Genomic DNA, 12,974 nt, shown 5'->3' with positions numbered 1-12,974 from the left:
ACCCATAGTTGGCATAATCAGCAATTAGCAACTAATCACTGAGTTTTCCACCCGAGCGAGTAAATGGTAAAAAATATCGCGACTCGGCTAGGATTAAAACTCGCCGACACTTGGGTTTCCCAATAGAGTAATCATCAAGTTTTTCATAAAAACTTGGCGAGTTTTTAGCAATGAGCAGACCGCCGAAAAAGGGAAAACAAACTCATTTTTTCTACACCAGTTTGTGTATCAGCGTTAGAGGCTTGAGAAGTGAAGAGAAAAAGGGTTCCAAGGCATTATTAGGTGATTGCAAGCAGTTGAGGGCAGATTTGGATTAATTTCAAGAGGACTCCAACCAGATTTAGAAGACAAATCTCTTTCTCATTGTTGATTTGGAGAGGCAAGCCATGGAGGGGGGGCTGGAACGCATTTTCATTTCACAATGGATGGCATAGAGGATAAGGACGATGAGCATTCAAACTCAGAGGAGGCATTATCAGTGCCACATATATGAGGAGATACATCCACTTCCACGGCACAAAGCAAGTCAATAGGGGAGTCGAGCGAGGAGGCACAGCCACGGACTTCATAGTCACACCCACTCCTAGTGCAGGGCACCTCTTTGAGGCCTAGAGCCCCTCTCTTTTCTGCTGGTAGAGCTGGGAAGAGGAAGATGTGATTGTATTGATGTATTTAGTATTTACTTCTAATTTGACAGAAACTATTTTGCTTCCCACCATCAGCATTCCGTATGAGAATGCGATTTTGTAACCAATGTGCTTTTATATATATCTAAACTCTGCTTGTCCCTTTTGTGTTATCTTTAATTAACTCATTACAAGCATATTCTCATTGAATTTTGCAAAAATAAATGCATTTTTAATTAAATTTGAGCTATTTTTTAGATTCTTGAGTTTTTTTTTTAAATGGCCGATTTTTTCGCAAATAAACTTTTTGGGGTTTGGCGAGTTGTTGCTAAGTGAGAATTTTCCAAATATGGATGTACCCTCCCTGATCAAATTGGAAGAGGCATTCGTTTATTAAGGTTGTGTCTAGTGAATATGGACGTACTATCCCCTTCCATCATGCATCTATATGCTCCTTGACAAATTTCTCAAATAGGAACATTTATTGCTATTTCGCAAGAGTTATAAGGCAATAATGAAAAAACAAAATAAAATACATTGCCATTATTTCACAAGGTAGCATTGAAGTGAGCCGTGGAAAGGAAAACTCATCGCCATTTCACGAAGTAGGGAAAACCAATTGTGCAAAATGTTACAAGATTCAAGAAGAGTTGGCAGATTAACGGATTTCCAAATAATTGATTGATCAACAGAGGAACAAATGTGTTCCTTATAAAGAATTACAAGGACGTTGTTTCTAAAAGAAACAACGTAGACTGAAGACGGAATTAGAAACAAAACTAGAGACAGGATAGGAAACATTCCTATCTGGACTGAAGAAAAAAGAGACGGGATAGGAAACATTCCTATCTAGACTGAAAGACGGACTACAGACAAGTAGTTGACTATTATAGAAAGTATAAGATATTATCTTAATACAAAATGCTTAAGCCACCACCATTTCGCTAGAGCCCGAAGGCGAGAGCTAAGAAATGGCGATGGTTGTAAAAACCCTATCTGGTTATATCTAAATTAAGCAACTTACTACTAATTTATGGGTTTGACATTTTGTCAAACACTTGGCCGGCTTCTCGAATATCACTGGTTATAATTCTCAGAACTGATGCCAAATGTCTTCATGAATGATCTCTTGATACAGGCCCAAACCGAAATGTTTGAGAATGCTGGAGCAAGACTTTGAGATGTGATTTGGCTTTCCTCAGCTCTATGTGAATACCAAAGGCCCCAATAGCAAATTGCAGATGATCAGTATTGGAAACCGATCTGCCCTTGCAATCCGTAACACATCTAGCAAGCCGCAGGTCCTTTTTTTGTTGAACAATATGCTTGGACTGTTCACATGAAATGATGACTGGTTTGGACTACTCACGTGAATGATAACTGGGTCTGGACAGCTCACGTAAATGATGACTGGGTCCCCACAACTGGCAAAAAACGGAGGCCCTACTATGTATGTCGCCCAGCTCTAAAATGGGTTGTATTTAATTCGAAACTCACCACAGAACCACTGCTAAGCCAACGCAATGTCCAAAAGTCAATCCGCAACCAGCAAATGCCACAAACTCAAATTTCCAGATTGCAATACACCAGTATTAGGAATATTTGATTCCTTTCTCAATTCATAGTGTTCAAAATTCAATCTCCAAGCTATAGTGTAAATAGTAGGAGAATGCGCAAGATGTTATACCTCAACAACGAATTGCGGTCAACCTTCCAGTTAATCTCAGAATGATAATGACAATCTCGCAGACACGGATAATCATACATAGGAGATTTAACCAATGAAATCACTATACATCAACAATGACTCTAGACAATCTTCAGAAACTCAGAAACCCTTATACTTGAGCAAGGGCTCACAATTCAGAACTCAGAAAAAGCCACAAAGGCAACAAAAAGAAAATATATATTCAAGCGTGCTTTTCCCAATGAAATGAGCTCTTATTTATAATCTTTTGTTGGCCAAAGTTCCCTAAAAATTTCCACTTCAAAAATTGTGGAAGTTCACCAAAAGAACTCAACACTTGAAACTTTCAACATACTTTTTAGAAATATCTCTTAATGTCATTATTATAATAATATAAATAACATTATAAAATGCAACTTGATAATTATTGAATAAATAAGAGCTCATGCAATTATTAACCTTATTTGTTGCAGGTGACGACCAACTGCCAAAGCCACTCACTGCACTGCCAAAAATAGCACCTACCAAAAATGGAATTGCTAAAAATAGTACGTCTCAATTGGGACCCGCAAAACACCTTATCAGTTCACAAGGGTCGCTATGATGAGCTAACTCCATCAACTGTGTAGACTTGCCAAAAATGGGGAAATTACAATGGTGCCATTAATATGTGGAAGAAATTCAAGAAAGCAATCATCATTATGATAGGATGTCCTAAAATAGCTAAAAAAATTACAAAACCCAACAATTGAAAGATGTATAGTGGAGAACAATAGAAAAACCTAGCTTAAATGAGTCACTAATTGAAGAATTCAATACAATTTACAGATTCCCATATCGCACTAAATCATAATATTCAACATTTCAAATGAGTGAAGATTCATTTTAGACATGCGAACATTAAATGAAATATTTAATAAGACATGTCCAAAATGGTAAGACATTTCATGGATGTTGGTTTCTTAGGAAAAGAAAGCCTCAACTATAAAAGCAATCCGGATACAAATAAATTGCATAATAACAAACAAATTTTCACATCGACCATTTGCCTGATGGGGTTGCTAGCGAACAATGGCTTCTAGAATGAAGATCCTCAGCCAATTAATCAGCTTGATTTAAGTGAAGCATGTTAAACTTATATATCAGATTTATTTAATTTATTGAATTCTATAAAAGGAGTCTTAGGCATTTTGATAGAATTATATATTAATATATATAAGACCTTATTTATTTATATGACTTCGAGTTATGGCAATCAATATATATTGGAGGTGATTTAACCGTTTTACACTTTGAGGCTCGAGAGTCTTATCTACTTAACAAATCAGAAGTAAAGGGCCCACCACTCCGCCTAGATTAACTTCAATGTGACAGGGCTAATTATATCCTCAACCAATGATAGCATTGTTGACCAGTAAAAGACCAAAGACTATCAAATGTATGTTGTCGAATATATTTTATGAACTGGTCCATTGATGGTTATTAGATATGAGTCAAAAAGAATTTGGAGACACATCACAAATGGATGTCTCCCAAGTGGGAGGCACGTCCACTTGTGTCATGTCTCCTCTATACAATAATCCAACCATCAAAGACAAGTTAATTAACAAAATAGTTATCGGTAAGTTTTAATTGCAGATAGGGGTCTATCAATGCACAGTCGATCAGAGATGGCCAATTGGTAATATAAGATTTTGATATTATTGTATAATGTTTATTAGAAGCATCAAATTTAGTAATTCATATGTATGTACGTGTGTGTGTGTCTATATATATATATATATATATATGAAAAAATCATGATGATATATATTACACAAATATATCTATATTTTTAATGGCATTTTTATTACCCAAATTGGATCAGGCACAGGTCTCATTTATACTCAAATTAGCATACACTTGGTTTGTTGTTTTAGGTTCACTTATCAATTCTTGTAAGCATTATTCATTTTATTCAAAACAATTAAAACAAGCAAGTGTTTGGTCGAGACAACATCAAGCAGGGTTGCCTCAAGGATATTTGCCCTCTTGAAGGACCAATTCCTTGTGAAATCTGCTATAGAAAGCCTTAAACCTGATAGTCTGGTTATGCAATAGATTTACCCTCCTTAGTCCAGCAGAGCTAAAAGTGCAAAGCAATTTGATCAATGATCATTCTTGTTCATTAGCAAAAATTGATTGAGGAATCCTTATAAAAAAAGCAGCAAACCTTTTAGATTTCCAACCTATGGTTTTGGGAACCAACACCTTGAACTAGGAAAAGACCATCTACAAGTACTCTTGATGTCATTGTTTTATACCTGACCTTGAACATGTATTGAATCATTGAAATATTTGGGTCTGTCAACCCGAACACAAAAGCATAAATAGAAGAAATGCAAGTGTGACTACGTAGATGATTTTAAATATGATGAACTAAAGCTAAACAATGGGAGAAATATAAATTGAGTTATGTCACCGTTGTTGGCCTTTTTGATAACCCTTATGATGATGTCTACTAATTGTACTATTTGAATATTGAACAATGACTATCTACCCTGCTTGAAAATAGATATCACAAATTGTAATGAGTATGGTAGTTTTGTGTAGCAAATGCATGATGTGGTATCTTAGAATTATTTCCTCTTTCTAGGCTGCAAAAATGCCACACTTCACACAATCTAAGGATGTGGGGACATAAGGAGGCAATGCAAGGATGAAGAAATCAAAGGGCTATATTTGGGGATGTCCAAAGGTTGGCAACAAGATGGTGGTTTAACAAGGTCAAGGTGTAGAGGAGCATCACACCTTGCAGGAGTTTAAGAGCAACATCCCCAATGGGATCGGGGGCATGCCCCTTTCATATTCTCTATTGCAATACAAGATGAGGTTGCAGGACAAAGCCATAGCCACCATAACTAGATTAAGGCCATTGAAACCACACAAACCTTCATGGAGCACACCGTTTTCACAATTTTATCAAATAAGTTTCTGACAACATTGAGCCGTTACTATTTCTAACCAAATCTTTATGGTTATTCTCTTAGTTACCCTCGTTCGGCAATACACCCTCCGGACCAGGCCAAGGTTCAAACTAGTACCTGGTTCGAGTACAGTTTGAGCATGATTCGGTTAGGGTTCGAAATTCAGAGCCCAAGTTTGAATTGATCCCTCTACTGATCTAACTTGGGCAAACTGCTCAAGCACAGATTGAACCATGTTCAAACTTAGCTGAATTGGGCCCTGTGGATAAGTGGTTTTTATTTTTTTGCATATGTTTCTTCTCTAAAAGTGTCATCTTACAGAAATCTTTAAAAAGCACTTTAAACACACAACTCTGATTGATCTATGTGCTTTTGACTCCTGCAGGTGGCAATGATAATGTGGGACTTGAGGTATGGAAAGAGAAGCACACACAACTCCTCCTCCAAGCAGCTGGCACTTGTTTCCTAGAGATCATCTAGAAACGTGGCAAACTTATGTTTTTCCATGGTTTCATTCAACCAAGTTTTCACCTGATTTTCTTCTGTACTGTCCAATCTTTCATTTACTTTCACGGATATTTGTTTGACAAGATCATTTCTCAGAACACTGAAAGATGGATTTTATGAAAAAGTAAGCCAAAGCATCAAGTCATTGCAAAAGAGACTTTGTACTTGCTCTCTTTTGAAGATTCGTTGGAGTAGAAGAGTCTTAGCTACCCTACCCTTCCCAACTATGCCCAAACGACACAAGCTTTTGTGCTGCTGTGAATGGGTCCAACCAACACAGCTCTATATGATGCAGAATCTTGTCCCAAAACGAGTGCCTCCACAAATATATTTCTTGTTAGAAGTTGCTAGTGGAAATGATACTATTTTCATTACTTTGAATGCTTGATTCACAATACTCCCCAACATCGTATGTTCCTTGCTGGACACATTGTAACATGGTTTTTTAAAACATAGTCGAAGCACTCTTCATAAGCAATGATGGCAACTCTACTTTACATGGAAAATAGCAAAATTGAATGAAGTCAAATGATTAAATCATATGATTTTATGATACTATATGACATTCAAATTTTAACTTATGCTTCCAGGCTTCATAAATATGTATATATATCCTTTTATAATTTTTACACGTTTTTGTATGAACGAACCCAAACCCCTTTCCAATTTTTTTCATTACCGGAAAACCTGTTCTTCGAACTCGAACTCAAACAGATAACTAAGATTATTTTTTAGAACTTTTTTGTGACTACTTTGGGTCTTGGTGGAAACCATAAACCATTGAGGCTAGCATTATTGGCACAAACATAGAAGGAAAACACACATATTTTGAGTCTAATGCTGCAGGGGATGCATGGACATTTTTTGGTGTATTAAGGATATGCAACCAAGTCACTTGAGGACCCCTAGGATGTCTTGGAGTCTCCATGCAATCTCCAAAACAAGGGGATCTTCCAAAAATGTTCCTAGGCATGTGGTGGCAATGGCGCAATGGCATGGAGACATTTCCACCAAGTATCCACATCTCAGAGATATCCTCATCTCAAAAATATCCATTTTTTGTTGAGTGTGGAGGAGGCATACTTGTGGCTGGCACAGCCATCCTTGTGAAACATAGAGAATGTACAAATTTTAAATGTTTTTACGCATTTTTTCGACAGGCATACCTAGCCCCCAAAATAAATTCCACTAGACCAGCATGCCATACCCTGTACCTGGTTCCGATTCAATGACCTTGAAGCTGACTATTAGTATGGAAATCACTCTGAATTTGTGACGCTCAACGAGAGATCAATGTGACCAAGGCTTCAACCCCAACCCTATGTGATGGACCTTGATAGTAATAATAAATTGATAATGTAGCACCTTAGGCACATAACAAATGGCATAATTTCACTGACCTTGAAATTAATGTAAGAATCATACAATACAAACAGTCACTGGCCATTATATTATATGGATGAAAGTTATAGTACTAAGTAGGTGATGCATGAAACTTACAAACATCTTTAGTCCAACAGAAGTTATCTTTAGCTGCTGACCAGCAGAGATATTCAATTCAATTGCATCACGGAGAGATGTTGACACATAGTAGATCCTTTTGACATGAACAGTGTCACTATTGCGTGTGACTAAATGTCCCAGGAGTGGAAATGACTCGTCAATACCATAGAATGTGACTATGCTATTGATTGCCTTCTCATCTGTAAAAAGTACAATAGGATCAACACCTCGCCACCTTCCCTGCTGCTGAATCTTTCCTTTTTTAGTCTGCTTTCCAACATGAGCAAACTTTCCATCTTCAGAATCCAAATTTTCTTTCTTCTGGCTATCACCAACTATTTGGCAAATTTCTCTCCTACAATCACCATTTTCAAGATCATCTGGGATTGATTCAATAGAATTCAGTACATCTGAATGAAGACAAGCTGTATTACCCAATGTATCTAACTCTGTCATTTTAACATCCTGTTCACTGAAGGTGTCGCTTTTCACGTTAAGAGAACAAGCTGTGTTACCAATATCTGATGAGATAATTTCTTTTAAGCTTGCATCCGAATGAAGACAAGAAGCGCCACCCAATGTATCCAGTTCTGTCACTTCAACATCCCTCTGGCCAATGGTGTCCATTTTGATGTTATGGGCACAAACTGTGTTACCAAGATCTGATGAGATAATTTCATTTAGATTTGTACCAACTTCAGCTTCCCCTCGAACAGCTTCTTCAATATCTTGCATCCTTCTGAAATTGTGCTTTCTGTAAGGTTCTGTTGATTTCATATCCTTGACTACAGCATGACAAAAAATTAAGTTCAGAGCATGAAGCACTTGTATTATTCTTTGATGCCTAAACTTGTGTTTATTATTTAAATAAAAAGAAGAAAATATGCCAATTCCATTTGCAATCTGGACTGTTTCTTCTTAGAAAAATCTGTAACTTATTCACTGGCTCTAGTTTTGGGCTAGGACAAAAGAGAAACTGTAATAATTTTTCAAGAGAGAAAAATGATAAACTTATAATTTTGAAGTTACGACCACACGAATTGTTCTCTAAGAACAAGGCTTACCAGAAAATGGAGAAACCTTTTGAAACACAGCAATAAAAAAGCCTCCTGTATCTTGATCATGAGGCAAAATCCTCATGCACCGTTCCAAAGGAAAAGTAGTAACTTCTGTCTCTCCATCAGTGTTATCATCCTCTTTACTATTTTCTTTATAAGGCATTTCAGCCAGGTCATCTGATAAAAATTCATCATTATTAGGTTTCATGTAGCCATCAGTGCTCATAACTTCGGGGGGAAAACTATTTTTATAAATTATGTTACCTTCTTTCTCATTCACAATATTTTCTGAAGTTGTTTCCGACTTGATGTCATCTCTCTGACAATATTCTTGTCTAGCAGAAGGGATATTGCTATCATTCCAGGTTTTGCCAGAAGGAAACATGCTAGGTACTATTGTAGTCTTTCGGGATCGAAAAACTTGTCTGTAAGAATTTAGCCAACGTCCTTTATCACGAACCTGGTACAGAAAAAACATCAAAAACAAAAATTATTTTACTGACAACATTGAACAACGTGCTAAAACAGAAATTCAAAAATTAATATTGTAACAGGAAAGTGTTTTCTTATCATGGTATGTCTGTTTAAAACAATAGCAATAAATGAATATCAAATAAATTCTGACATGTTCACACAAATTTAGATGTGCCTTCACAAATACTTGATAATACTAGAAGGAAATGAGCTATATAATACAATTTGTCTAGAATTAGGCTCCATCACAAAAGGTGGTCCAGTAAATAAGCAAAATTCTAACTCCTATATTAATATAAGTCTACAAGCCCCAATTTCAGGTCAAGGACAATCACTCTCAATAAAGCCAGCATTTTCAAAATCTTATCTGCATGCCCTTCATTCATGACAGCAAACAAGGTTACAGTACGATCGACATTTTAAGTTCTTGAGCCCATTTAGATGCCAAATGTGAATCAAACCCCTATAAATAGAAGTGTCCTATCCCATTTGAAACCAGAAGTAAAAAAAGATGCTCTACTACAAAACATCCTAGCTTGAACATACAAATCCAGACCATATTGTGACAAGCTGGCTTTCTGAAAAGAGTATAGAATAGGCTGTTATCTTACGACATAACAGATTTTATGGTATGATTCAGCTAGAACATAGGGGGTCCTAGGTTCCTAAAATATTACTAAGTTATATTACAGCATCAAACAATATCTCAGTTTGTATGCAAAAGATGGCTGAGATAGAGTTTTAAAAACCACCAGTTTTATACTATGGCAATATATACTGCATGTGTGAAAGCATATAGCAACTGCATCATTTTATTAGACACAATATTCTCTGATTTTTTGCTGTAACTTTTCAATCGAAATGTGAAAACCTTAGAATTGAAGAAGCAAACCTTGGTCTTTCAAAAAGGGAAACAAGCATGGATGGTGTAAAATAGGATAGCATATTTAAACTCAGTTCAATCATCCATTTTCTAGCTCATGGGATTCATTTATGTTGATGAGTAACCACTGGACTGCACAATAACATCATATAATGATTTACCTATGTTATACAGGTATGCATTTCTTGTCCCTAGGGGACTCATCTCTGTCCCCAAAAGGTTTCAGGGACAGTGGGACAAAAACGGGACGTTCGCCAGTCATCCCCAATTTCGAAAAAACTGCAGCAAACAGCAGGAAATATCCCCAGACATTTGGCAATGGCTAGGCATCCTCCAAATGTCCAGGGAACACCCAAAAGAGAAAACTGTACCCTACACATTTGGATTTTTTTTGCATTAAAAAACAGAAAGGAAAACTTCTTTTTTTTAAATATTTTTGCCAAAGAAGCAATGTGGGGGTCCCAAGGTTCAAATTTGTGTCTGTGGGTGATAAAATTCAAATGAAAGAGGTGCAACCAGGAATGGTCATGCTACAATTGGATGGTCCATTTCTGCCAGAGGCACATAATTACTGATAAATCTGAGCCTTTGGGTATTGATAGATAGAATCAGGCTTAGTTTCATATGTTGTGCTTGCAGACTATTGTAGTTTGATGTTTGAGACATCCGGATGCATGTTTGAGAAATTATGATTTGGATATTTATATTGGTAGACCATTGTTATGATGTTTAAGACAGTTGTTATAATGCTGTTATACAGATTTATGCTGCTGTGATTATCATTTATGTTCTTATACAACTCTTGTAACTTGTGAATAGTTGATTCATTTGCATATTGTATTGTTGTTATCAACTATTGATATATCTCTCTCTACTTCCCTCTCTCTATCTATAATATCACAATATATTTTAAAAAATTATCACACACACAAAAGCCTACATATATATAAAAAAAAATGTACACTGTCTTCCCCCCTATTTTGGGGACTTTAGGTGACATCCCTAAAACATGTCCCCTGCTGTCTGCCCTGTCCCCATCCCTGAACCTGTGGAACACGGTGATTTACTGGAAACCAAACAGATCTCCGCCTGTGTGTGTATTCCTAGTCGTCTATGTCAAAATTTGCACTTATGAGAACTTGAATTCTCATTTTGACATAAAATGCCATAGAAAATCCCTTAACACAAGCTCAACATAGAGCAATCTAAAGGCAGGTCCCAACTCATTGATCCTTGTGTTAAGAGTTATGCCCAGAAATAAAGATAAACAACAATAAACAAAATGAAGAACAATAAGACACAAAAATTTATCTTGGGAAAACCCTCCAATTTGAGGGGAAAAACCCATCTAGACCAAAAAATTCTCTCTTTTATTAAATAATCAATGTCCGAGTACAATGCTTTCAACTGCACTCCCACTCATCACACAAAGCAATCATATATATCTTCAATTGAGAAACTCTTCATATCATAACCAAAAGTCTCTTCATTTTCCAAATGCAAGTCTAATCATATTTCCAAATGTATGTCTTTTCACATGTCCCATGTCTCTTCATATAATAAAATGTCAGATATTTAGGGCAAGACACCTAGCACCCCTTGGATGCTATGTTGTGCTCACTTGGTTATTAAAAAAAATACAAATGAATATGATGGAAATATCACCTAAATCTCTTCTCTAGCTACTGACGCAATACAGAGGCATCATCTCAATTTCAACAAAAGCCAAAATGAAAACATATTGAATAAATAATATGGCATATCAGAGGTAAAGATCTCTATCACAGATGTATCTTCAACACTCCCTCTTTAGCAGGAGAGAAATCTTTAGTATGGCAGGCACACATAGATGTAACAAAAATGTCAGTAACAAATTCTCATCACAAATTCCCCAATAAAACATTGTTATCTCAGCATAAAACTATTCACCATAGCTACTTCTAGAGGCTAACCAGTAAAGCATAAGATTGAAGTCATTGAGTCAAACACATAACTTTCACCATGCCTACTCACAAAGAGTAGATCCACCATACTTACTTGCAAAAGGTGAATTCAACATACATACTCGTAGAGTGTGGAATGAGGGTTTTCACCTTAGACTTCTCAGAGGAGAAGAATGCATTTCCACCATGCATACTCACAAAGGGTGGATCCACTATAACTACTTGTAGAGGGTGGAATGAGGGTTTTCACCTTAGACTTTCTCCTAGAGTAGAATGCATCTTTATCATACATACTTGCAAAGGGTGGATCCACCATACCTACTCCCAAAGGGTGGAACAAGGGATTTCACCTCAAACTTCTCTCGTAGAGAAGAACCAATAAATTGGGCATTTCACCTCAAACTTTCTCTCACAGAGAATAACACATTAACATGTATAAGAATGACTAAGATTCTCTCACAACAGAGACCCCCTCTCAGCAGTGGCAGAATTATCACTGCTTTGATTATCACAATAAGAGTGTTGATTTCAGGTTGACCAAACAGGAAGCTTTAGTAGTAACACTACCACAAAAGCTTGCAAAGAATCAGGCATTATCTCTTCGTCATGCAAACTACCTCTCTATCTGATTTTTGCAGCTGAATAGTCTCCCTCTGAATGCCATTCTTCTTTTAAAGATAAATTGAATATGTTCTTTCTCTTTAATGAAGTTGGGTAAGCGATTCAGTCCCCTCACTGCAAGCAATGTCCTCATGTTCATTTCTACAGCCTGCATAACTTTGCATGTAATCTCTCATTATCGATTGCTTCTTGATCCATCCTGCAACCAAGAAAGATTAATAGTAATTCATAGAATCAACCTATCATGAAGAGAAATATAGAGATCAATGCTAAAAATTATTCTCAGTGATAAAACAAAAATTCATGATAAATATTCAAAGATATAATCATAGAATATTATTTCAATTTCAATTCCCATGTTCTCCACCGTCGTGGTTTGAGACACTCATACCCCCAATTTTCGCTTTTTTACACTCTTTGACACTTGAGTTCAATGGTCATACTATGATCATATAAAGAAAAAACAACAAAGATATTCTATGAAAATATGTAGATATACACACAATACAAGATAGAAAGAATCTTGAAGCACTCTTGACACATAGAGCACAATCAAACTTATTTGCAACCATTATTATAATACTATTAAAATCTTTCACAAAATACTCGTTGAAGATGAACCAAGAGCTCAGAAGAGAACATAGAATAGGGTTCTCATCAAAACATGCACCATTGAAGATGCTACATACATGCTACAGTTTAATGC

At 36.3% G+C, this 12,974-nt stretch overlaps 1 protein-coding gene across 1 annotated transcript in view; it reads right to left on the bottom strand.

Moving 5' to 3' along the window:
• The window catches only part of LOC149552335 (S-adenosyl-L-methionine-dependent methyltransferases superfamily protein), a 177,915-nt gene that overhangs the window by 23,252 nt on the left and 141,689 nt on the right, over window positions 1-12,974 (bottom strand). The window contains exons 12-14 of the mRNA XM_089787871.1: window positions 8,612-8,807; window positions 8,354-8,524; window positions 7,287-8,074 (exon numbers count right to left, since the gene is read on the bottom strand). Of these exons, the coding sequence (XP_089643997.1) occupies window positions 7,287-8,074; window positions 8,354-8,524; window positions 8,612-8,807 (1,155 nt within the window). The remainder of the gene's footprint in view (window positions 1-7,286; window positions 8,075-8,353; window positions 8,525-8,611; window positions 8,808-12,974) is intronic.

This window comes from Cupressus sempervirens, chromosome 6, assembly GCF_028749045.1.
Source record: "Cupressus sempervirens isolate cs-2001-9-10 chromosome 6, ASM2874904v1, whole genome shotgun sequence".
NCBI classification, from domain to species: Eukaryota; Viridiplantae; Streptophyta; class Pinopsida; order Cupressales; family Cupressaceae; genus Cupressus; species Cupressus sempervirens.
The sequence above is the reverse complement of the archived record's forward strand: the minus strand, read 5'-3'. Positions and strand labels throughout refer to the sequence as shown.